General features: G+C 31.4%; 3 protein-coding genes across 4 annotated transcripts in view; 2 read left to right on the top strand and 1 right to left on the bottom strand.

Annotated features, from left to right (window-relative positions):
• The first annotated feature begins 1,164 nt into the window (after nt 1-1,164).
• Nucleotides 1,165-3,454, top strand: LOC148628400 (uncharacterized). Its single transcript, XM_088586801.1, has 2 exons — nt 1,165-1,596; nt 1,925-3,454. Exons 1-2 carry the CDS (start codon nt 1,284-1,286, stop codon nt 2,524-2,526), a joined length of 915 nt encoding a protein of 304 aa, XP_088442927.1. The 5' UTR covers nt 1,165-1,283; the 3' UTR covers nt 2,527-3,454.
• A 4,448-nt stretch (nt 3,455-7,902) lies between these two features.
• Nucleotides 7,903-20,969, bottom strand: LOC148628399 (uncharacterized). Its single transcript, XM_088586791.1, has 15 exons — nt 20,766-20,969; nt 16,117-18,056; nt 15,771-15,857; nt 15,303-15,446; nt 14,840-14,962; nt 12,750-12,884; nt 12,190-12,439; nt 11,239-11,379; nt 10,663-10,776; nt 10,396-10,469; nt 9,825-9,938; nt 9,358-9,473; nt 9,012-9,150; nt 8,516-8,636; nt 7,903-8,164 (listed from the first exon to the last, which is right to left on the bottom strand). The coding sequence occupies exons 1-15, from the start codon at nt 20,869-20,871 to the stop codon at nt 8,076-8,078; spliced, it is 3,693 nt and encodes a 1,230-aa protein (XP_088442917.1). The 5' UTR covers nt 20,872-20,969; the 3' UTR covers nt 7,903-8,075.
• Nucleotides 20,970-21,228: 259 nt separating this feature from the next.
• The window catches only part of LOC148628398 (terminal uridylyltransferase 4-like), a 56,083-nt gene continuing 51,296 nt past the window's right edge, over nt 21,229-26,015 (top strand). For both annotated transcript variants that reach the window (XM_088586770.1, XM_088586761.1), the window contains exon 1: nt 21,229-21,339. The gene's annotated coding sequence lies outside the window, so the exon portion shown is untranslated. The remainder of the gene's footprint in view (nt 21,340-26,015) is intronic.

Here is a 26,015-nt window from a genome sequence, read left to right as displayed (position 1 = left end):
TGTTCATATCACAACTCATACGTTATGCCAGAGCTTGCCGAAACTACGCAGACTTTTTGTATCGCACTAGAACTCTAACAAATAGACTTCTGGAACAGGGTTATGTTGCTACAAGATTGAAGTCATCACTACAGAAGTTTTATGGTCGTCATCATGAACTCGTGGATCGTTATGGTGTATCCATCAGCACCATGAAAACTGATTTATTCAACGGGTCATAGTTTTCCTTTCCTCGTTTGTCTACCCCGGACCTGACTTTTTATGAGCAACTCTGCTTTTCTTGAAATACCCGCCGAGTATAGCCAAAGATTTTTTTCTGTCTCAACGAAGTTTTTTTCGCATATATCTCCAAAACTGTTAGGTTTAGTCAAATTCTGACATGGCTTAAAATGTTCAACATGATGCTATGTATCCGTGATCAAATTTTCATGTTTAATTTGTTATTTACAAAAATAGAATGTTGTTTGTCGAACCAGGTGAGTAATTCAGATTCTTTAAAGCCTGTAGTTGTTTTTTTGGGGGGTAACAGAACTGGTGGACAAAACTTAAACAGAATACTTTAAGGGAAACACGATATTAAAACTGAATGGCGTAACAGATTTTTTTACCACTTTCCGATAAAACATACACAATATAATACGCAGAAAGCATCAACATTTCATCTTTTGTCCACTGGTATATTATTTCGTTTTCTTCGTGAATTAAGAATATTAGAATGGCGCATTGTTTTGTAAACAATGTCATTTTCGGTGATAGTTGCTTCCCAGTAAGACAAGGATTTGTATTTTGACAACTTTATAAATACCACAACATACTAGGTTCTGTATCATTTCATTATCTTTCAAGGAAAAGTCAGTGTTTTTTTCATGATGGTTGGTAGACTCATGAAAAGCCCTTTCGATACGTGTTTATCTTTGACTTTTATTACTGGAGTCGGGTCTTTTGATCGTTTTCGCCAACTTGTTAAATTCACTTAATGCTTTAAAGCATACCATCACTGAACTGTGGTGTTTTAATAGAGATATGTCTTTTAAATAGCCGTTAACATGGTCTTATTGTTTGGTAAATTGATAAACGATTGAATGCACATAAATTTCTATTGTTTTATATCAATAGAAATACTTTCTACAACACAAAAAAGGTTCACTCTTTTAAAACGAATAATTGTTCTGTTCAAGCAAGGTTGTGTGTATATAATATATAGAAATGATATAATTTAATAGCAATACACATGACAAAACTTATGTGAAAATATCTGATCGCTAATATATAAAGATAAAAACATGTCCGGTGCATTGACATATAGCGGACTCCAGACAGCTCCTAAGAAATCTCTCGAAGAACAAAAGTTACCATTCCTAAAGGAGGATCAATATACAGATACAGTGCTGCTTGTAGAGGGTAAAAAACTTTATTTAAATCGGGCATTATTGGGATTCTCATCGCCTTATTTCGAGAAAATGCTAGAAAATGCCCACAAGTCTAAAGTGGCAGAGAAGAAGTCCAAAGCTGAAATCCGAATCAGCGAGAAAAACTATCCTGACATCGTAGATATGTTAGCTTTCTTTCATCCAGGAGTATGCAGGGAATTAACTGGTAAGATCTGTTTAAGATTCTGGAAAATCATGAAAGGCATACTAAGATTTGCCAAGTAAACAGAAAAAGTACTACATGTAAATAGTAAAACAAAATGAACACAAAAGTTGTGCAAAACAACTTGAAGAAATTGGTACCACAAACCGAAAATAAAAATTGAACTAGTCTATCAACAATTGCTATAAAAAAAACAGTAAGATCATAATCACTTTCTTAATTTTAAACAAAAAACTGTGTAAACTGTAAGACAATATAATTGTTTTAATTTATTGAATGACTCCGGAGATATAAATCTGTTTATGTTAAATATATTCTACATACTTTCCAGAAAAAATGGCTTTAAGACTTCTACCACTGTCACATGAATACCAAATGGCAGCTCTAAAAGAAAGATGTGAAAAAGTTCTTATAACAGCCCTGAAAAGGACCAAATTAAATGACGTGAAAGGACCTCCTCAGCAAAGGAATCGACGCGATAACACTCCAGAAATATTGTTAAAATGTATTAAAGCTGCCGACAATGATGTTTCATCTGCAGTTCTTTCAATATGTCTACGAATGTTTGCTAATCCACAAGTTCCGCTGAAAGATCTGAAGTCAAGTACAGATATTTCCTCAACGACGAAGTCTAGAATTTTCGAAAGTCGAATGGACACTGCTGCATATAAAATTAATAAAGTGGCGAATGAACTTGACCGTGAAAAACACGAGAAAGAAATGCTCAAGAAACAACTGAAGGAAAAGCAAATTCCACAAAAGCGAGCAGCATTTGGATATGCAATTGCTGATAGAAGTATGGACAAAAGTAAGGAACAGTCAGTTCCAAAAGCAATACCTTTGCACCAAACACATTACAATTCACATAAGCGCTACACTGAACGTAGACAGTTACAACCTTTGGTTAGTTCTATGAATACGCCTCGATTTTGATCACAGATATGAACATTAACCAGTTCCAGCGAAGATTGGCCAATTTACTTCAACGATTCATTTGTCTCATTTCGAAGCAAGTCCTGTCCGATTGATTTTTATTGTACCAAATGATATTTAAGGAAAAAATATGTTTTTCGTAATTGTAAATCTATGGTCTGAAAACATGGTATTTTTTTACTCATTATGTTTGAACGTATTTCGTTTTCACATATTTGTCAATATTTCTCAGTTTCTACTTGGTTCAAAGTTAGTATAATGGAGGGTTGAACAGATAGTCGAAACACACATTCGATTTCTTATTATTAATAAGCTTTTCCTGTATTATAGACTTGCTAAATCAGAAGTTTTATATGTGGTAATAAACAGATATTTTGCCGGGAAAGTTCTATACGTATTGGTGGATTATTACACATGCTCTCGTAACACCTGGTCAAAAGCATTACTGTAGACCTCACTTTACCGGATTCCAGATAGAGCAAAACATTCATTACAAATGCGAAGTTGCTCAACACGATGTCAATAAATATTCCTAGTTACAACAGAATATATTGTAGGTCAAAACCTGAACACTTCATTCTCGGAATTTGGAAGATAATTTACCTTTTAACACAATTTACGTTTCGAATACAATTTGTGTGTGGTTCTACGTGATGCACATTGATATAACCTACATCATAACAAGGATTTCTATAGTATAGTCTACTTTCAAAATATCTTTGCTGAAACTGGGTGAATATGGTAATAGATCTTTCAAACTAGAGACTCTAGAGCTTGAATCGCTCACATGGTAAAAAAAATCTTTTCAGCCTTCGAAAGCAGTAACTCAAAATTGGACTCTTGGCCCTACTGTACTGTTGTCATAAATAGAGAACATCTTAGTTTTCCATTCGGATTTCAAATTATAAAATAAATTTCTCAAAGTGATGTTTTGACTTTTCAAGGGCAATAAATCTAATAACTTGTACCATATAAACATTTGGCCGGCACGTACATGGTTTAAACGGTTTGTACTTATGATGCAAATTCTGGACTTTGTCTTGACCTTTTCGTAGGGTATGAAATACATGTATTATTCCTTTTTATTAAAGACCCCATGCTGACTGCCAAGATGAAGAATAGGAGAAAAAGCTCTATTCCTTGATATAACGAATTTTGTTACATGCACATTCATTCTATCATCTACTTACTTTCTAATGATAATGCATCAGGTCAAATTCAAGCAATCGGGTTAAGAAAAGCGCATTGCCAAAACTAGCTACTGATGCTGCTTGTATGGTCACTTTTGCAATAACCGAAAATTTCACAAAAGACCGTGCATTTGTTGTGACCTTTTTATATCATTTTTTTTTGTGCTTTGGAACAATTAATACCTTTTCTTTTGGTATTTTTGTGTCATATCTAGTTTTCTTAGCGATAAATATTTTAGATTTATCTGTAAAAATATTACTTGACCATTATGGTAAATGTTTAATAACAGTGGCCAAGTTTTTCACCAAATTAAAAAACCTCCACACGCAGCTTTTTAAAGACATCCTAAGGAACATTCATGCCAAATTCGGTCAAAATGCATCATGTATTATCAGTGGAGAAGACTTCCGAATTTGGAAATACAAAATTCGAGGAAAAATCTATTTCATGACCCACAACCATGGACCTAAATATACATTATGTGTATTATATATCTATTATATATGTATTAGAACAGATCTTTATGAAAATTTCAGCATAGGTCCAGCTCATCATGCTGAACAATTTTATTTCCTGTTATATTTTAGTTCAACCCAAATGTTTTTGAGTTATTTGCAAATTTCTGCAGTTTGGCCCCTATGGTCTATTTTTAGTAACGGTGGTCATGGCCAGATAAAAAATCACTACATATGGATGGTTTAAAATACCCTAAGGAGCATTCAAGCAAAGTTTGGTCTGTCCAGAAGTTTCAGAGGAGAAATTTGAAAAAGTTAATGGACATTGACAACAGACGATACGTGGATGACAGACACATTGTGATGACATTTTTTGCTGAAACATTAAAAGTTTAGCATAGAAAATAGTGTCCGAATCAAAACTTAAAATAACGTGGTTAGATTCAAAATGACAAATTTATGTATTCAACTTTTTCACAAAATTAAATTATAGAACCTGGAACGGGCCAAATTTATAACAGGGTTCAATTTTTTCTGTTTATCAAACAACTTCAAGATTCATCAAATAAAATCAGATTAAAATTTTGATAAAGAAATAAGCAATTCATACTAAGTATGGGCCCATTAGAGTTAGGGCCACAACACCCAAAATGTGTCCCATTACCTTTCATCGTCATATAGATCAGGGTGGTACAATTTCATACAAACTGTTTAAACCACAGTTACTGTCCAAAAAACCAAATGAAACAATGTAAAAGTTCACACTTAACTGTCTATTTTTTCCTTGATGTTATACAGTGTATATTATCTTCAAAAGTCAAATTAAAACAGTTCTGAGAATATTCTCATGTGTTATCAACAGCTATTCTCAATTTATGATGGGATTCTAAGATATCATAAAAGGTCGCTCTTAGTTTTCAGATAAAAAAAAAACAATAAGTGCATTCTAGCCCCTTTTTTTTCCTTTTAAGAGCCGCACACAGGAGATTTGACAAAAAGAAGGCATACTTGAACATGAATTTTATTTACAGTAACTAAGTAAACATACGAAGTAAACATACACAGCACTATAGGACACTAACTAACAGAGAACAACTTCTGAAGAAGAACCTGTAAACTGAACAGATGTTCAGCCAATTCTATCAAATACTATAAGATTGTACAAATAATAAATACAAGATTTCAAAAATCTGGTAAATTACAGACAATACTGACAGTTTTCATAATTGATAACAATCTTGTCATCAATAAGTTAGTCGAGCACTTAAGCAAATAGAAATATACATATGATATGACTCGTACAATACCATATGATAATAGTTACAATTATAAATACAATGCAATGATTTGGCACAGGTTTATAAGCCAGTGAATTAGCATTTTAATGGTTGAACCTAAGTAGAAAAATATAAATATAAATTACTTTCCATAAATATTGCAACATTTTAGCACAATCTTAAATAGTGAACATGCAGCCTGAGATTAGTATAAGAAGAGCACATAACTTATTTGATAAATTATTTTTCCCAATTTACTGTAACAAAATGCAGTTTACTAAGCAAGAGGCAGCACTACAACTTGTTATTTTTATGGCAGATATTAGGTATTGTTCTAACTATCCTTTTAATAACTACCAGTTCAACATTTCCAAGTGAAAATAGAAAAGAAGTAGAAACATCTAAAGAAGTCATTACAAAAAAATAAATATGTTAAAAAAAAAAACTTATTTTTATCAGTGATTTATTTTCATGAATTATGCGTGCAAGCAAGAAAAATATGCAAAAAATAGCTGTGAATTAGTCCTTTCATTATTAAAGACATGTTACTATAAATGAAATAAAAAAGCAGGAAATTCAAGCTGACTTCCTGAAATGTGATATAAGTGTAAGCAAAAACCAGTTGGTTTGAGTATTTCAAAAATTTCAATGGCTACCACATTTATACCTGGAATTGCCCAAATACAAATTGTTTAACAACAGGTAGTGAATTACAAATTTTGCTGATAAACCACCTATCTCAGGAATAATCAGCAGCTCCTGTGGTGTAATATCTATTTTGCAAGATTAATTGTGGACTTGACTTGATTATGAATTGGACTAGTGTTCAGTAATTTTGTTGTTACCATTATTGAAAATACAAAGTTTAATCATTTAGCTCTGATGAATCATATTGCACTCGTTTTGCCACATCTTCGAATACGCTTTACAGCTTTCTAGGTTTCAGAGGAAAAGCATTAACTATTATACAGAAACTGATGGACTTTAAAGACTTTGTAAGGGAAATAAAAATGACAAACAAAATAATAACTACCGGTAAATAGACAACTGCATCACTTAGTGACAACTTACCGTAACTAATTCACCTTTGTTGGTGAATACTACTCATTAATACTTTTACAATAAACACACTTTTTAGAAGTGATATTAGGGATAATTTTACTTGGAAATTGATATTAAATACAATTTTGAGGATGGGATTATCTTCTAAATGTATATCAAACATAAAATTTGTGAAAACAAATACTGTGAAAGTACTATTGTGGGGTACCAATTTTTGTGGTTTTCTTTGATAGGCCAAACTATGAAATTTGGATCCCATTGAAAAGGAAATTTCCATTAATATGTATACTGAAAACCTCAAAACCACAAATTCAAGAATCCACAAACTTGTGTTTCTACCCTAATCCATGAATTAAAGTACTTTACACAGTTCTTTTTAAGAAAACCGAAAAAAAAAGTTTACCAAACAAACCTAAATAAATGTAAACCCTGCATCTGGAAATTTTAAATTAAATTTTTATGCTAGTTACTTTTTTTGTTAAATGTACCATAAAATATCAATATATTGTGTAAACAAAAACTGAGTAATTTCAGAAATAATTGTCATAGTTTTAGTCTGAATGAATAACCCCAACCACAAGATGCACAGTTCATAACACATATTAAGCAAGAAATTTACAAATGTGTGCCACATTTATTGAGGTTAAAAAAATATATCAATCATTCATTATGATTTAATCTAATATTCAAAGTTTAGTAAGTAAGTCAAAAAAACAATTTAAGTGAAACACATCCAAATTTAAATTATTGAGTCAAATATAAGCAGTAATTTAAAGATATGTTCAATGTTTTATGTTCAATTTTATGAATTTTACATACAACCTCCATATTTTATATGAATGATTTCCATAGATCTATACTGGTCCATAAGTTGACTCCCCACACAGAAAATAATGGGGCATACAGATTAAGAGCACATGCTGCAAAAAAAAAAAATTCCTCAATATGTTTTTCTTTTTATACATGTATGTTCAGGGATTGTGAAACCACAGACAGGCACAAAACATTATCAATCCCTTTTTGATGTGACAATGTTACACTATGATACCAAGCTTAAATGTTTAATGACCTCATTGTTACCATAGGTAAGTTTTGCATGGTCAGGGTATTTAATGACCTTGTAGCCTACAGTATGGAGGCCTTGCACTGTCAGAACATTTAATGACCTTGTAGGCTACTGTATGGAGGCCTTGCACTGTCAGAACATTTAATGACCTTGTAGGCTACTGTATGGAGGCCTTGCACATATCAGAAAGTTTCCTAACCTTTCATGGTAAGTGTGACCCTGTTGCCTATACAAGCCTGTTACTGTCAGAAAATTAAGATTCAGCATGTTCAAGATTTCAGAACATAATCTCAAATGTAAACGGAAATGGCATAACATGTATCAATACATGAAAATAGAATTTATTTTCCATATGATTTTCTATAACTAACAATTATAGTACTGTATTCCCCATTGACAGGTACTAATTATCACTAATTATGTATGTGAGTCTTTCTCCTTTATGAAATGTATAATCCCTGAATCTCTGCCTATCCTTAGAAGTCCTCCTTAACAATTTCACCTCTTCTTCCTGGAATCATCTTTTAGTTTCATATGCATAAGGTCCATACATGAAGCAGCATCCTCCATACTGTCATGACCACCAACTGAAAAAATAAATAAAAGTTGACACATAAATTCTGATAAGTCATTACTTAAAAGAATAAAAGTAAATAATGACCTCACTAAGGATGTAATTAACACTAAGGATGTAGTTAACCTAAAGTAAAACAAGCTATAACTAATTTGTTTATGAAAGAAGTGTTTCGACAAATGCAATAGGATAATATTATAAATCTATGTATAGAGAATATTAATAAAGTTGAAATATTTCCCAATTTGAAAAAAAATCTATTAATAATATAATAAGCACTTAAGAAGTAATGCAAAAGTAATTGTTCTTTCATTTTGTGATGTTGGGATTTACTTTTAAAAGTCATTTAAGTTTCATTATATACCATCATCCTGGATTATTTTCTGTAAATATTCAGCCATTAGTGTTCGTAATGCTCGTTTATATGGCAGGCCCAGTCTGTGTGGGAATACAATGGAGGTATCAACTACAGTGTTGTGTATCATCTGAATTAGACATATTTGATCATATAAACATATAGTAATGGTATTGGAAAGACAACATGAAAATTGCCAACTTTTATTATCCCTAAACAAACTCATCTGTACTCATAGTAAATTTATTTAAAACCAATGTTTTAAGTTTATAGTTGAATATTACAATGTCCTGCTGAATGAAAAGAGGAAACAAAAGAATAAATCCTTCAAAGCATTATTATTTTTTCCCTAATTTGATGATACTTGATGATACTATGTAAATGAATGTCCACTTGATATATTCTTACTTGTAATAGTACTTAACTACTATTCACTATTTTTTAACTTGTAAAATTCACTCTTAAATACATCAGAACAATCTACTGTATTATTTTTATTTGGTACCTTGACAGCAGTCAGATCACTTTCTAAGCTGTGACCCATCAAAATTGTTTTATCATTAAGTAAACTAAGTAGTACTGCCTGAACATCACGAAGAGTTGTAGTAACATCTTCCAAATCTTCATCAGTGATACCACTAAATCTGAAATTACGATAATTTTGTTTATTAATAGTAAAGTCACATAAAAATTACTCAATAATTATCTATTTCTAAAGAAAAAATTAATTTTATAGATTATGTATTCTGTACCAACAGTGTAACTCTAAGTTTATCATTTGTCAATAACTACTTCAAGCATGTTTAAAACTACCTCTGCCTACAATGATAATATCAAGGACTACACCTTACCTTGTATTAAGATCCACAATGTCATTATCAGGTTTTACAAATGTTTCATACACAGCAGTGTTGTCCTGATCACAAACAGAAATTCTGGCCAATTCTACACCAGCAGTAGTGTACACCTAGTAAAATATGGATTACTCAACATAGAAGGAATACATGTACTGATTATATCAATTAACTTTCTCAAATACATGTATCATGTCTAATCAATAATAATACAACTTTCAATACAATAACCAATCATGCAACTGATGAAGATACACTAAAATATTTCTCATATTTTTTGTATATAAAATCATGTAGCATGGTTTGAATATGTGGAATAACAAATTAAAGAATATAAGTATAAAATATGATAATAATTTCAGAAGATTACAGTAATTCCAAGAATGTGGATAAGAAGTTTAATTAAAATAATAAGTGATTTAATTTTTGAATATACATGTAATTGGTATATAACATGAACTGACCATTTCACAATCCATAGCAAACACACCATAATCACCATCTATTGGTGGTGAAGTTGGTAATGTCTTCATATAACCTGAAAGTGTCTCTAACTTGTTGGTTTCATGAACATGACACTACAATAAAAACAGAAATATAATGAAAGGAAAAGTACCATACAAAAGTTTAAAATATATTTGTACCATATTGCATTTACGGTAAATATCACTTTGAATGTGGCACCATATAACTGAGTAATTTTTAGACCAGTGCAGACTTAAACCTCAAGCTGTGTTCATCTTCAGCTATGCAGAGTGATAATATTTTAAAAAATGTTTGAATATATTGTCTTCCTAAGTTTTGATAAAATGTGCATATTGGCTTCTAATGATAAAAAAATGCTTTAAAACACAGATCTGTTTATGCTACTGATGACAATCCATAATTTAGGTCATATCAAATGATCTATAAAAATCCTATTTTTGTTACTTTTAACATAGGTTATAATACCTAGTGTGTAATTTTCAAAATTTGTAGAAACTACAGAGAATCAGTAAATGTAAACATCTCTATAAAACAGACAATTCATATTACCTTGCCAACTTGACATCCTTCTGAACTTGAGTCTCCTTGACAACAGTTGTATCTGCTATCAAATAAACCATTCACTGAAAAAAAAGAAACTCCTCTATAAAAAAAAGTTTTAATCTTGTGTTTTAGAATTTGACAACATTATTTTTTATAACCAAATGAATTCTTTTTCTTGAAAAAGAGTTTCAATCTGTTTTTGCAAAAAGACTGCATGCGACAGTGCATATGGCTTATAACACAAATCCATAACAGTTGCTCTATCAAACAAACCTTTTCGCTTCCAAGCTTTTGCCCAGTGATAGACACATTCCTCCTGTCGAGCATATTTTCCACTTGGGTAAACAATAAATTTCTTTCCACATCTTACACAAATTTTCTCATGCACTGAAATGAAGAAATAAAAAAACTTGATATTACATCTTATACTGAGTACAGTAAACAATTTTCCACAGAAGTTATCTGAAGACAAAATATAGACTTTTAAGCTAAACATGTACTTTGGCATTTTTTTTCTTCTTAAATCAATAGTGTCTTTGTCCTAAAATTTTTTTTTCCTGGAGCAATTTTCTATGTTGTACAAAACTTTCTTTCAAATAAAAAATTGTACTTTTCATTTCATAATTTAAAAAATAATTCTTAAAACTAATTAATTATAGAAATTTATAACCTGTCTTGCAAGTTTGGAAATACACAAAATAAATATGAACTGACATAACTCTATGCTCCAGTATGAATTTTTAAGCTTTGGTACATCAGAAAAGTTTTTCAAACTGATGACATCTCTTGTAAACTATATATTATCTGAATATAGATACATGTAAAATGGCTATACTATAATAAGCTTACATCTATCATTCTTTTTGTAGCCGACATCCTTATGGATAATAGCTGATCCTGGACAATCTGGGTTTGGCCTGGGAAAACCATTGTCTTTCAACTGATCATCAGTTAGGATATACTCTGACAACCTACTGTACAACTCTGCACCTAAAATAAGAATTTTTTTAATAAGAGACAAAAATATTATGTGTTTTTTAATTTTATCCTGATTTCAAAAAAACTTAGTAAATTATAATTTATTCACAAAAGTAAAATCAAGAGAAACCATGGTTAACGCATTATCTACAGTTTGAATTATTTTACTAGTAAAATTTCATTTGGATGGGTGTTGATGTGATACTTGACCACCATAATATTCAGCATATTGAAGACTAGAAAACAATTTTCTTTGAAACTGACTTATACTTATGAGAAAATATAATTCACTTTACCATATAAAATATGACATAGTCTTAATTTGTATTATATACTGGGTACATGTAATATAATTGTGTATGGGGTTATTCAAAGGTCAAAATTAATTTTTATTTTCATTGACAGTTCAACTTGTGTCATTTAAATGTACATCTAAAAAGTTTGCCAAAGACAAAGGATAATGTTTTAATTGCCTCACTACATACAATATAGTTCTTTGAATCTTCTTATAAAAATGATTTGATAAAAACACAGACATGAAATGAAAAGTATATGAATGGATTCATTTTCCAATTTAATTTTGTTATTTCACCAATTTTAGAACTATTTGACTTGTTCTGGCTACATCTGATTATTTTTCACCAAACAAAAAAGTAAGAAAGAAATTTTCTTTTAAGAGGCATTTTAAGGACAAATTGATGTTTCTGTTAGTTATAGCAACCTCAAAAACTTTCAGTCTTTGATTTACCTTTACAATCACTTTAACAAGCATGACACAAGTTGCATCTAACTAAGCTCTTTTACGAAGTATAAGGGATGTACCTTTAAAATTTTCTATAATTTTAGTATTCTGTCCTGATCTTTTGACAGTGTATGTTGCTCTAGTTGCATTCTTGCCACCTAGTACTGCTTCATGAGATAACTGCATGGCATTTAATTTGGTCTGCTTAGATGTAGAGGGGCAGCTCTCTGCTACTTCATTTCTCAGTCTTTTTATTGCATTGATGGCAACATTGAGGTAAATTGTTTTAGTATTACTTCTGTTGTAGACAGCCATTTCTTCCTCCTGACCCTGAATTAAGAAACATACAGTTTCAAACAAAGTTTCCATAATCAAGCTTTATAACTGCAAAATGCATTTAGAGGAACCACTTTAGTAAGCTGTTATAAAAGTTTACATGAATTTTGTTTAAGTAGGCACAATCTGGAAATTTTACACACTTGTGATTTTCATAAATTTTTACTTTGTTTATCAATTTTTCGAACACAGTAATATTGCTCACACCAACACAACAGAAAATGATAAGTGTGTTGTAATGTTTCAAATACTTTATCAAAACATTTTAGCTCATGAAGTTATGAGAAATGGCAGAAAACAATACCCTTTTAAAAGCTTCTTCTTCTTGGTCACATAGCTTCAAACATTCATCAATAATGAGATTCAAATATCTCTGTCTGATGTTTGTTGGTACTTTACTTCCAAACTCAGCTGGAATTTGAGGTCTGACTAAGTTGGACTAAAACAGTTAAGAGGTTAGACAAATTAAAGTAATGACTCAATTAATTTGCCTATTTCATCTAAATAATTTTAATATACATGTTACATAAAATGATAGTTAAAAACTTTAACTTACATAATAAAAAGCTTCGCTGAGCACAGCATGATACAACTGCAGCCACACATGAGGCAAGTTTGGACACAAAATTAGTTTTTGGCAGACTAATCATAAGGAATTAGAGTTCATTATTGATACAACAACTCATTTGGTCACAATATTGCATAAAATTTTGTAATTCAATTTAAGTATAAAGGTCTGCTGCAGGGAGCATTCATGGATCACTTTGTACCTCATTACCTCAAGAACAGTAAATGATAGGGTTTATTTGGTAAGCATACTTTTCTTGTATTTAGGTTGGGATTTTCTTATGAAATCAAAAAAAAAAAAAAATAGAAATTTCAAAATCACACCAAAAATTTAAAAAGTCAATTTTTTGATGTGTGGTCCCCTTTGGCCCCACATAACTCAAACACCATAAGAGATACCTGCAATCTGATTGAAAAACTGCAGGCAGGGATTTTCATGAAGAGGCTAATAAATTTTTTTCAAAATCACACCAAAAATAAAAAAGACGATTTTTTAGGGTGAGATTTTTTTTTTATTGGCTAAGGGGGAAACATATTCACCATATGTACCGAAATCACTGTATTTTTTGGGATGATTCAGTACATGGTATGTCATGGCCACCTACGATACTAATGATACAATGCTATTTTTAAATTAATTTATTGGTATTAGTGTTATAGCTAGCACTATTTTAATGAAGCAGAAAAAAAAATATAATTTTGCTTAAATGTTTTATTACAAATGGAATAATGGATCAAATCCTTACTTATTATTTCCTGTCCTGCATAAGCGGCTTTGTTTTGTAAAATATGGTGGCGCCCATAAAAGACATATGTCTATTAAAATGTATTGTGATACTACATATCCAATATCGTGATATGTATCATTTGAGAAAAAAATGTATCGTTACAGCCCTACTCAAGTCACAACCCCAAAAAATCGATCCTAGTCTTCCTTTTGTGGTATGGCACCTGGTAATACAATTTCAAAAAGATTCATTCACTAATAGTCAAATTATTGTCTGGACATCAGGAAAATGCATGATTCTGGTCCCCTTTTTTACCCCAAATTCCTGAAAAGCTCAAGTCTTTACCCTAAAAATCAATCCAAGTCTGACCATTGTTGCATAGAATATTTTGGAACAATTCCATAGACATTCCATATCTTTTGTTGAGAACAAATACACTTTTCTCATACCACGGTATCAGCAATCAAGTTTTTGTCACTTCTTTAAAGGTTTAAAGGTCACCATCATGAAACAGCCAATGTAGGGTGATCATCAGTATTATTTAAGAAACATTTCCTTTTGTCATAATTTTCTTATTCTGACTGTTAACTGATGGACATGACATGACCTACCCTTGAAAATTCTTCACATGCTTTAAGAAACCTACCTAATTATAACAGTTGTTCTATGCCCAAAGCATTTGTTTAAATCAGTTTCCCATTTAATGTAGTTCAATGAAGGATGAATTGTTACAAGAGCCAAGATAACTGCAACAAAATTCAGAAGGATGGAATGATGGACAGACAAAAGGGGGGACCGACAAACAAGGTGATTCTTTAATTGGGGGTATAATAAATCCAATTGATTAAGTCAAAATACATTTTGAATGCAGTTCATACAAATGTATCTAAAAATGCCTGTTTTTATCCACTTATGCTTAACAGTTGGGACCAGTTAACCAAAAATCAACCTTAATCTTATCTCTTAATAGTACAATTTCATACAGATCTATTCACTCTATTTCCTAGAAATCTAAGGCTAACAGCTCCAACACCCACCACTGCCAGGATTACATTGCCATACCAATTTTTTTTGGTGATATTACCAGTATTTAACATACCACATTTGGAATTCTGGCTTGTCGTTTCTGAAATTTAGATGCTGTTGTTATAACAGTCTTTTCTGGCTTTTCCTGTTCATTTGACTTTGGTTTATGAGCTACTCTGGTCTTGGATGATGATGACTGATAAAAAAAGAAAGAAATACAATCATACATAAATAACAGGTTTTCATTTATAACTAAAGAAACAAGCAATTCACAGACATTTCATAAGTTGATGAAAAACCCAGTGGACTGTACATTTAACATTGACACCAATAAAGCACTTGGTGCAACAATGATTTCTTCCACCTTACTATTCAATCCATGACAAAAATTCAATGATAAAATGTAAATTGTATACATGTACATGTACTAAGTTTCCTATTCATTAGATCAATGTTAACATGACCTAAACCCGAGATTGATTCAGAAATTCTTTAATCCCTACAATTCTGGTAGAAGGTCTTAAAGACAAACTTACTGATGAGGAAGTTGAATGTTGATTTGAGTGTAGTTTAGCTGCCTCTTCCAAAGCTTTCTTTCTCATCTCCATAAATCTATTATGCATTACTTGTGCTGGTGATAACTTAGAATAGGGTTTCTCAACTATCTTCTTAGCAACCTTCTATTAAATACAGATCAAGCTATGGTTTATAGAAAGAGCATTTGCTATTTTATCAAGTACACCTATCACTTAATTCCTAATTTGCATAATTCTTAAATAAAGTAGTAATATATAAGTACAATGTCAACATTTATTATCTATATCAAAACTGTGAAAAGGATAAAAAAATAAAAATGAGCAAGCTAACTAAAGGACTTCACTTAAACTTTATCGTTCAACCAGTTTTGAAAACCTTTGACCATTCTTCATTATGTAGAACTTAAATACTCATTAAAAATAGTTTCAATATTTACCTATTAGTTTTTTATCTTTAAGTTTAATTACCTCTGTTGTATTAGACTTGTGTGCAACTCTAACTTTACCGGGAATAACAATGAGTTCATCTGTCTTCTTTTTCTCTGGAGAAGATTTCTGTAATGTAAGAACTATAACAATGAACAATGGTTAAACTTTGATGTAAATGGTTCACTCTTGTACTTTTATAGTAGCCATGTCATCTTCTTATTAACTTGGACAGTAGCCATGACTTAACCCATCAGGCTTTTAAAGTTACCAAACTTAAAAAGCTTGGAGTAAAAGTATTTTTTTCAGTTTAAGAAAAAAAAATCAAATGCATGTAACTTTAACATAATCTTTAGAAATAAGTTTTCTTATAATAGATAAAGCATACCTTTGGCTTGTTTACTGTAGGTTTCCCTTTTTGTGCCTGTTGAGATTCTTTGAAAATCTGGAGACATTCATCATAAGGATCCTGATCAAATAGATCATCCTCATCAATCAATGGATTGTGCTCAAAATCAGAATCATCAAGAGGTTCAGCATCACTATCTTCCCCAAATAAGTTAACATTTATATCTACAATCTTATATTCTGTAGATAATCTCTTTTCCTTTGGTACATTTGATGTCACAGATTTATCACTGTCTGTAGAGTTACTTGATTTCCTCTTAGAACATTGTTTTTCTGAGGATGAGGATAAATGAAGCTTTTCTGAAGATTGGGACTTGTTATTTGAATGCTTTGAGTCACTTGAACTATGAGAATTTTTATGATGAGATTGTCTAGAACTACTAGAATGAGACTTGTGATCAGAATGTTTACTTCTACTTGATGAATGTCTCTCTGACTGAGAGTGATTCTTTGAATGTTTATCTTTGTGACTACCTGATTCTATGTGTATTTTAGTAGTTTGTTGTTTGTCCTTGTGTGAATGAGAATGATTAGAATCCTTGTGTTTAAATGAATGTTTGTCTCTATGACTATCCTTGTCTCTATGAGAATGTTTGTGCTTACTATTCAATGAATAATCACTTGATGATTTCTTTCCTGAGGATTCACTTTTATGATCTTCTCTTCTCCTAGAATGTTTTTCTTTCACATTATCACCTTTTTCATTTTCACTTTTACTTGAGTATTTACTTTCTGAATGAACTTTTTCGCCCTTAGTTTTGTCTTTCATACAGTTATTTTTATCACTTTTACTACCACCTTTATCACTGGTCAATTTGCCAGAGCTAGATTTTTTCTCTGAGTTGGAGTTCTTCTCTGAGGACTTTCCCAATATCTTTTCAAATATGTTACTCTCTGCATTTTCTTTGTGTGAATCCTTATTTTTACGTTTGTCTTTCTTTACTTGTTTTTCTTCCTGTTTATCATTAATAGGTTTGGAATCATCATCATCATCACTAAGTTCAAATGATTTTGTGTACTTTCGCTTTTTCTTTTGAGGACCATCACTATCTTTAGAACTTGAAGATTTCCCATCTGAACCATCATTAGGTTCCTCTGATGGTGTGATTTTGCTCTTAACAATATCTTCAAATGATGACTTTTTGGGATCGCTTAACAACAGATTTTCAAAGTATTTCAATGAATTAACATCTTTCTTCACAGTTTGCTTAGCATCTTCTTTTTTTGAGCCATTAGAATCTTCTTGAAAAGATGATACTTCTTCAGATGAAAAGTTTGATGATTTTTCTTCAATGGATTGAATTGGCATAGGTGAGTATTCTTCATCTGGATCACCATCCACCTGTTGGCATTCATCACTGTCACTAAATCTTGATATATCAAATTCATATGAAGATTTTCGTGGAATTTTAGCTGGACGAATTTTAGTAGGTTCATATGAAACTAGTCTTTTGGCTGCTACATGTAGTGGAAATGAATGGGAGGCAGTAATTGATTTAGTAGAAAAATTTTCCTCAGGATCATATTCACTTGAATTTCCATTTTTACAGTTTGGAGACCCATTAGCATTCTTTTTCTTTAGTTCCTCAATTGGAGTAGGATTATATTCAGGAACAGTTGCCGCATTAGATGATCTGTTCCGATCAGTTGTATACTCAGGTTTCCCAGTATATTTATTGACACCTACCAGAATTCTCTCATTTGGATTTTCAACTTCATACTTTTCTTGTTTGAATTCCTCATAAATAGGATCACCAGTATACTTATTATAACCAATAACTTTCCTAGTTTCTGGTTTATCAATTATCTCCAGTGTTTTGCCATTTAATGTTTCTATGGATGATTCCGTTGAATTGGTAGTCCCTGACCATGGTTTGTCAGCATAGGAACTACTTGAAGTTTTATTTGGCTGAGTCTTTCCTGAAACAAGACAGTATTATTGATACTGTTATGTAATACAACATTGAATTTATATTTTAAAAAAATGGCTAAAATCCTTTCATTATTAAGAGTTTTTCATTTGAGTCAACTTTGATAGTAAAACTTTTTAAGTAAATATATCACAGCTACCTTTAAAAGTAGAAATTGCATATAATTGTTGCAGAAAGTACTATATTTTAGGTAGCAAAAATTAATAGACTCATGCAAATTTAAATATTAGATAAATAGCAGGGTAAAATTACAGATAAGGAAAATACCATTTGGTTTATATGGAGGGGTGCTAGGATCAAATTAGAAATAAAATGGCAGGATTGAATTTTTCAAGAAATAAAAAGCCAGGGCAGCCCATAAGATAAAATAAACAAGAGGCTCCCAGGAGCCTGAATCACTCACCAGGTTAATTTTTGGTCTTTCAAAGGCAATAACTTTAACAAGGAGCTGTCTGACAATTTTGACTCAATGAAGACTTCAGTAGGATTTATCATAAAGATCATTCATAAATTGAAAATTTCATTCTATCTTTTACAGTTTTCAAGATGAAAACTGCTAAAAACATGATTTTTCACCTTCCAAGGGCAACAAGTCTTACAAGGAGTCGTCTCACAACTTTGATTCCTGGGTCCAGGCTTTTGTAGGCCTTATAATAAAGATCATTTCAGCAATAAAAAGAATTTGGCTAAACCTAATGGTTTTCTAACAGACCCCTTTGTTCTATTTTTAGTAACAGGGGCCATGTTTTTCCGTGGATCAAAAATCCCTACATTTGTTATATTAAAACAAAATACCCTAAGAAACATGCATACTAAATTTGATTCCAAATGCTCAGGAAATGTCAGAGGAGAAGATTTTTGAAAGAAATAACATTAAAAATAGTAAAAAAATGTCAAAAAAGGACAAAAACTCCAACGTGGCTTAGGTTTCACTGACCACTTCCAGGTCAAATGGCCACCCCACCCACCCCCCCCCCCCCACACACACCCAATGTAGTGCTAAAAAGACACTGAACCACAAAAATTATCACTGAACATTTACGGTTTGGGTTCTATACAAGTTCTCAGCATTTCAAAAAATTAAAACATTGTTTCTGTACATTTCTGATACATTATTTCATTTTTTTCAGATGCAACATTTTATATGCCAATATTGTCTGTATTTGAATTAATTTGGGTTTCCCCATGTGGTTATATAAAGACTTAAACTACTGATATGTATTATTCAATAAAAGTATCAGGCAGATAGTTAATTTGTTTTATTAAACTTTTTAGTATACTAGTAGTATAATGTAACTTAATCAAAAATACCAATTCACAAAAAGAAATAATTGATAAAAAAGTGCTTTTGGTTTTAAATGTCTTAAGTAACCCCATGCTTGGTCATGCTTCGTGGTTCAGGTAGAATCCAACTGCCCCAAAGTTGGTTAAATTGTTTAACTTTGTCCAAATTTTCAAAAAAAAATCCTTAAATAATTATCTTCTATATGGACATCTACATTGTACATATTACACCTAGCCTTCATATAAATATTCATCAAAATCTAGAGCTTTTGAAAGGAATTGTGCTTAAAGGATTTCAAAATTTAATACCCTCAAGTTCCCTTTGCAGGTACAAATGTATCAAAATAATATTCTTTCTTCATGCACATCTAAATAAGATGCTTCATAGAGTGGTTTAGGCTTCATCATGATGTACTTATGATTTGTTCATATATTGAGTATAAATGTACCCTATCCAGTATCTAGCTGTCCCTTTTTCAAGCACACAAAATTCTTTGTTTTTGATGTAGATGTTGCAATACTATAATCAGTAATTATTGGTGATTGAATAGCAGGGGTACAATCTTTGAAAAGATGCATTTTAAAGTGATAAACCAAAATCACATGAAAATTAAATCTTAGTAAATGAATTTCGATGCAAGTAAAACATTTTGAAAGAAATTAAACATAAATGATAGAAAGAATCTTTCTTGTTCTCTTGATAGACAAAAGGACTCATTAAGAGGAAGGAAGGGGATCAAGCTCCTATATTTAGGCATGCCCTACATGGGTCCATGATATAATTTCTATTCAAAATAACTCCACCTTACTGTACCTCTTTTCAAATGCAGGGCTTTGCAAGGTTAATCCCTTTCAGAATTCTGCGCATGAGGTATTATTTTGTTTTGACCACTATCTGTGGTGGTTAAAACACAAAGAGTAATTAAGGGAACCAAGATTCTAGCAGAAATCAAAAGAATGTAATCCAGGGACAAAGACCCAAAATTGAAAACAGACAAACACATCAAATAACAAAAAGTAACTAAAATAATACATAAAAAGTAAAAAAGGTAAAGGAGCAACTTGAAAAAAATATATATCTCCTGCGCTGATTTCCAAAAGGGATTAATGCAAGGTATGCTACAATTTATAAATATTTGGCATTGTGAAGCACACCAGTTCATTGTATATTGTAATTGTATATAACTGTTTTAGAACTTATATTTCTTTGTTCTTGTTCTGTTTTATTGTGTGATACACACAGAACTAAGATTATCAAATGATGTATCTTATTACATGTAAACACTTACAATACAAATTGGTGTATAACAAACTATCACAATAATTTTTCTCACGACAATTTTTTTATTTAAGAATTAACTTTAATACAGTGTTACATTTTTTAATATATAAAATTACAAAATCAACTCGGTACCTTCGTCAGGTTTTGAGTGTTTGAAGTGACAGTAAGGTCTTTCACATAGGCCGCTCAAGAAAAAAGGACAGTTTAATCCTTTGAAGTAACCCGCCGAAGAAAACATGTTGCTTATTCAAGCACTTTTCTTAAATGTGTATAATGTTTATTTTTAGATTCTTTTTGCTCGGAACCTGCCATTCTGTCATTCATAGTTATGTCCCTTCCTTCGGTCATTCAAAATAAAGACTAGAAACGAATGTAAAGCGGCATATAATGTAGAAATCAGAAACCATAAAATGAAACACCTCAATTGATTATTCTCAGTCAAAATATTCATATGTGCATATATTAAAGTTTCATTGAAATTTTGTTTGATCGCTTGACTGATATTTTCATATAAGGCAACCGGAGAAAAGGGTCTATATTTTTAGGTATACTCCATTCTCCCCTTGTCTTTGATTAATATTACCTTTTTAATATCCCACAGTTCACTAAAACAAATGTCAGCGTCCATGTGAAACTGAGGAACTGAATTGTCATGTTTACAACTACTAAAACACTTTACACTAACTGCACCGTATTAATAGTTCACGTATGTTAACAAGTTGCAATCTATTTATTTAAGTAGGATCAACTGTAGTTAACCCGAAAACCGTCTATGTTGTTAACCGCAGTCATATTTCCCATTAAACGAAATTCTAGTTTCACTTTTACTAGTTTTAATTCACTTTATTGTAATGTAACTTATCAGTAAGACTTATGCAAGGCGCTTGAAGTAAATAGTAGTTTTTAGCTTCTGATTAATTTAATTATGTTCATCCTATATACATTTTTTGCAATTTAAGGGGGTTATTTCACTAACACTAGTTTCAGGCCTACTATTTTGCTGAAGTTTCAACTTATCTATTTGAAGTTTTGAATTTGTCTATTTTGAAGCTAAAACACTATCTGAATACTTATATACAGAACATACAAAGCTGTTGTGTCATAATATAGTCACAAAGAAGGCACGAAACTGCTTCTACATTGTTTTCAAAGAATTTTCACAAAAATGAGAGGATTAGGGTTGGCAGATTATCGCAAAGGTGCATACACACGTCTTGAACACAAGAAAAACTTGCTGGATGTGCCAGCTTAAAACATTGTGTGGCCGGACACATCCTCACAATATCAGCTACATCCTAACATTTGTAATTTATTTTAAAATCAGTAAAACTATTCTAAAAATTGTGGAAAAACTCTGTTCAACATTATTTGACAACCGGACAATTGGAAGTTTACAAAGTTATTTACACATGATGTTCATCATATAATTTTTCATTATCAGCAATTAAGTTTCACTTTAATTAGGTGTTAGTTGTTTCTTTTATGTTTTACTGTGAATACTGCACCAGAATTTTACCTTGGGTGCATTTATTGCAAATAAAACTAATTTTGGTTTTAGTTCATGGTTTTTAACGGGTTTGCTAAACTAGTTACAGTTTTATCAAACTAGTTTGAAAACTAAACTAAGTTTGGGAACATATTTTACTACATGAATTGTTATCACAAACTGATGATGAAAACCTGAATGAAAGACTGTATCAGATTCACCAGCATGTGTTAAAAAGAAAACTGTTCTTCTCGACTTCATACATCTTTGTTTGGGAAATGCAGACGAATACCAAGATTATGTTGAAAACGTTATCCCTAGATATACACCTGATGACTTCAGAAACCGTTTTAGAATGTGCAGATCAACATTTGATGCTGTAGTTCTTAAATTCTCTCCCTATTTAGCTATTGGTTCAAGGGGTGGTCTCATGAAAGTTTCAATAGAAAAACAGCTTTTAATTTTTATTAGATATGCAACATGTCAACAGATCTTCATAGAACTAGCAGACAGCTTTGGTGTTTGCAAAAGCGACAGTTCATACTATTGTTCATCGAATATCTGCAATTATTTGTTCTGATTTTCTCCCTACTTAAGTTAAATGGCCTTCTGGAATGAAAGTACAGGAGACAGTTGACATCTTTTTTGAACACAAAGGATTTCCTGGCATTATAGGTGCCATTGATGGCTCGCACATACCTATTAAGACTCCTAAAGTAGATAGTGAACTGTAACTAGTAACTATAATCAAAAAGCATTTGAGACAACTGTAGTAGTAACGATTTGATGTATGAAAGTTACCCTTTTCATGCTCTTCTACCACCCATTCCATTGAAGGGACGTCTTGTAAAATAAGTCACAACTGTTGCGTCTGCTTTTCCGCCATATTGATTTCTGAAACCAAACTGCAAAACCGCACTGGTGGGGTGGTTTGGTAAGTTTCCGGAACTGGTTAACGTTTGGTCTCAACAAATAAACAAACCAGTTTCAGTTTCAAACTATGTTTTAAACTGGTTTGGAGAACCAAATGAAAGGTTTTGGAAACCTATACAAAACTAAAACCAGTTTGCCTGCAATAAATGCACCCCTAGTTACAGTGGGGGTCAGTCTATGTGATAGATTTTTACGCAGTATTGGTGATTGCACAGCTTGGGGTAAATAGCTTGAGGTTAGATAGAAGCTAACTTTATTAAAACTAATGTTTTAAGTCCAATTTAGGATTATTTGAGGAAAGGAAAGTTGCAAAATTTTGGTGAAACATTTGTCTTCCTATTAAAAGGGACAGATTAATAATATATACTGAAGTATCAGAAGTGTCTTTAATGTCTTTTTTATTTTATATTTTAATATACATGTATTAAGATACAATGTATATTCAGTATGAAAAAAACAAAAAATTGGAGTCATACATAGAAATCAACAAAGCAGAAAGCAGTTTGTGTAACAGTTTATTAGGTCACAATACCAGAATTGGTATGATCATGAATTGGCTTTTAAGCCACAACTGTATAGTGAGGTGCATGACTAACATTTTTTTTGTATTTGGTTTCCACATTAGCCAATAAAATTTGGGGGTTCTTTAAAACGATCTGTTATTTCAATGTTGGTACATGTATCAGTTTCAACATGAATTGATAACAATTGTCTTTCAAACCAAAGTTTCAAGAACATAAGTATTATAAATGTAGTTAGATGGAGTTACATTTAACTTTATACACATTATATACATGCATGGAGTTTTGTCATGTAGCCAGCAAACAAAAGGAGTTCGTTTTCAAATAAAAAAAAAGATGCTGAGTTTACCTGACACAATTTAAAATGGATGACATGCATAATTGCAGTCAGATATGGTTTTGTATGATTGTACATATATATTATGTAGTAATGATGTATTCATGGACCACATGAAAATAATGAATATACATTATGTAGCATTCAAACTGGTTTTAAACCAGGAAAAAGGGTGGGACCCACCAAGTTCATCTGGGACTGGCCTTCCCAAATAAGTGATGAGTCCCAGGACTCATGTAAAATTCCTAATGAGAACCCTGGGGTAGTTTTTTAATCCAAAATTATAGAGTGCAAGCTATGAACAACAAAATCTTTCGTCAGAAGTTGTGATGGTACAGAAGGCTGTTTTTTGTATAAATAGAGTTCGACAAATGTGGTCTATATTTTCTATATAAAATTGTCTCATGAAATAAGCTATTTTTACACAATTTCCTAAATTTTCTAATTTGGATTTATTTTCATCTACAATTTTAGAGCAACACATGCATGAACAGCAATGAAACTGTTTTTTAACGAAGGCACATATTCAATTAGCGAATTATGCAATTTTCAATATTTGAAATACTTTAGTATTTTGGGTCTGATTTGAATATTTTCGGAACATACTCCTTTGTATTACTACATTTTGTGTATATTGAACTTTGAATTTTTAAAAAGTTTAGAAAAAACCTGACATGAATGTTCAGAAACACCAATATCATGCTTGTCATTTTGTTCTGGATTACCCCTTATTTGTCTCCTAATAACCTTATGACGTCTGAGAAACAATATATTATACAGCAAAGAGCACATTTCAAAAATCAAAGTTTTAAACCTGATAAGTCATACATATTTGAAGGGTAGAGTCATTAAGTGCAAATATTAAAAGTTGTTCAAAGGTAAGGTTGTTTTTTATCAAATGAAAGGTTTTAATGCATACATCCCAAATATCAGATGTTTTGTTACCCAGAAATGGGTTGAGTTGGGTCAGTGTGTGCAAAAACTAAAATGTTTTATATGGTTAGGTTGTCGCATATCAAATAAAAGGTCACACAGTGTATATCACAAATATGAATTTTGTTTTACAGAGAAATAATCTGGTTGGGGTTAATAAGTGCAAAATGCTAAAGTTCATAGGAAGTAGGGTTGTTGCATATCAAATAAAAGGTAATCAATTGTACATTTCAAAAATCATGATGTAAATGAGGACAACTGCATTTAACAAGGTCACTAAGTGCAAAAAGAAAATTGTTGTAAAGATTAGCTTGTTATATATCAAACTAAAGGTCTTAATGTGTACATTACAAGGAGAAAGCTTTCAAGGGAAAGACCTTTGAATTATTTTACAAACAATTGACATACTACTTGTAGTTGTGTCTAATTTTACATGTAAAATTAATCATTGTTATTAGATATTCTAGAGGTAATTAGTTCTAACTGTTGATTAAGTATCTTTCGTATTTAAACCAAATTTTATGCAATAAAATTTTTAAGCATGTTTATGTACATGTACATGTAATTCAAAAGTGATTTATCTTTTTAATTGGTAGAAATTTAGTTTCAAATGATTGATGAACCGTAAGGCACTTTCAATTAATTAAATATTGTTTTCAATAATTTTGGAATATTGGACGAACATAAACTGCTTTGCAAACTTCCTGTTGGCTGACATGGTTTATTTTTTTACCATATGATTTCAGGGAAGGAAACCAGTGGTTTTCCTTTAGTGAGCTTTGCTCAGAGACTTTATACACCCTTCTTGCTAGATGGGACATTCATTGTATAATGGAATACCAGTGTCCGTCGTTCACACTTTGCACAAAACACTTTGGTAATGGTTACTTCTATTGATATAAACTCTCTTTCGATTTTACCTGTGTCACCAATGTTAGAAGCAGGTATAGTAGCCTTGTCTGTCCATCAGTCTGTTTGTCTGTCCGTCATCAGTCATGCCTAGGGGTACCTACTTAGAGTAATCTGTAACTTTAAAAATATTGAATTTGCGAAGTGATTATTAGCATATTGAAGCTGTGCACCTCCTTTTATGAAGAAATTTGATTTACTATTTCTACATTTTTAGCATTTTGAAATTAGCATTTTTTGTCACTTTATGAAGTAAATGGTAC

This window comes from Perna viridis, chromosome 1 (genome assembly GCF_037379345.1).
Source record: "Perna viridis isolate PV_CMFRI_1.1 ecotype Kerala chromosome 1, ASM3737934v1, whole genome shotgun sequence".
NCBI classification, from domain to species: Eukaryota; Metazoa; Mollusca; class Bivalvia; order Mytilida; family Mytilidae; genus Perna; species Perna viridis.
This window is presented reverse-complemented; position numbering and strand designations above follow the sequence as displayed.

What these genes read in the sequence shown, in the direction of transcription:
- LOC148628400 (XM_088586801.1), top strand. Translation starts at nt 1,284, where the DNA reads ATGTCCGGTGCATTGACATATAGCGGACTCCAGACAGCTCCTAAGAAA. An exon ending in AGTATGCAGGGAATTAACTG is followed by an intron (nt 1,597 to 1,924) that starts GTAAGATCTGTT and finishes CATACTTTCCAG; the next exon opens with AAAAAATGGCTTTAAGACTT.
- LOC148628399 (XM_088586791.1), bottom strand. Translation starts at nt 20,871, where the DNA reads ATGTTTTCTTCGGCGGGTTACTTCAAAGGATTAAACTGTCCTTTTTTC. An exon ending in CTACAGTAAACAAGCCAAAG is followed by an intron (nt 15,858 to 16,116) that starts GTATGCTTTATC and finishes CTTACATTACAG; the next exon opens with AAATCTTCTCCAGAGAAAAA. An exon ending in TTGCTATGGATTGTGAAATG is followed by an intron (nt 9,474 to 9,824) that starts GTCAGTTCATGT and finishes ATATTTTACTAG; the next exon opens with GTGTACACTACTGCTGGTGT.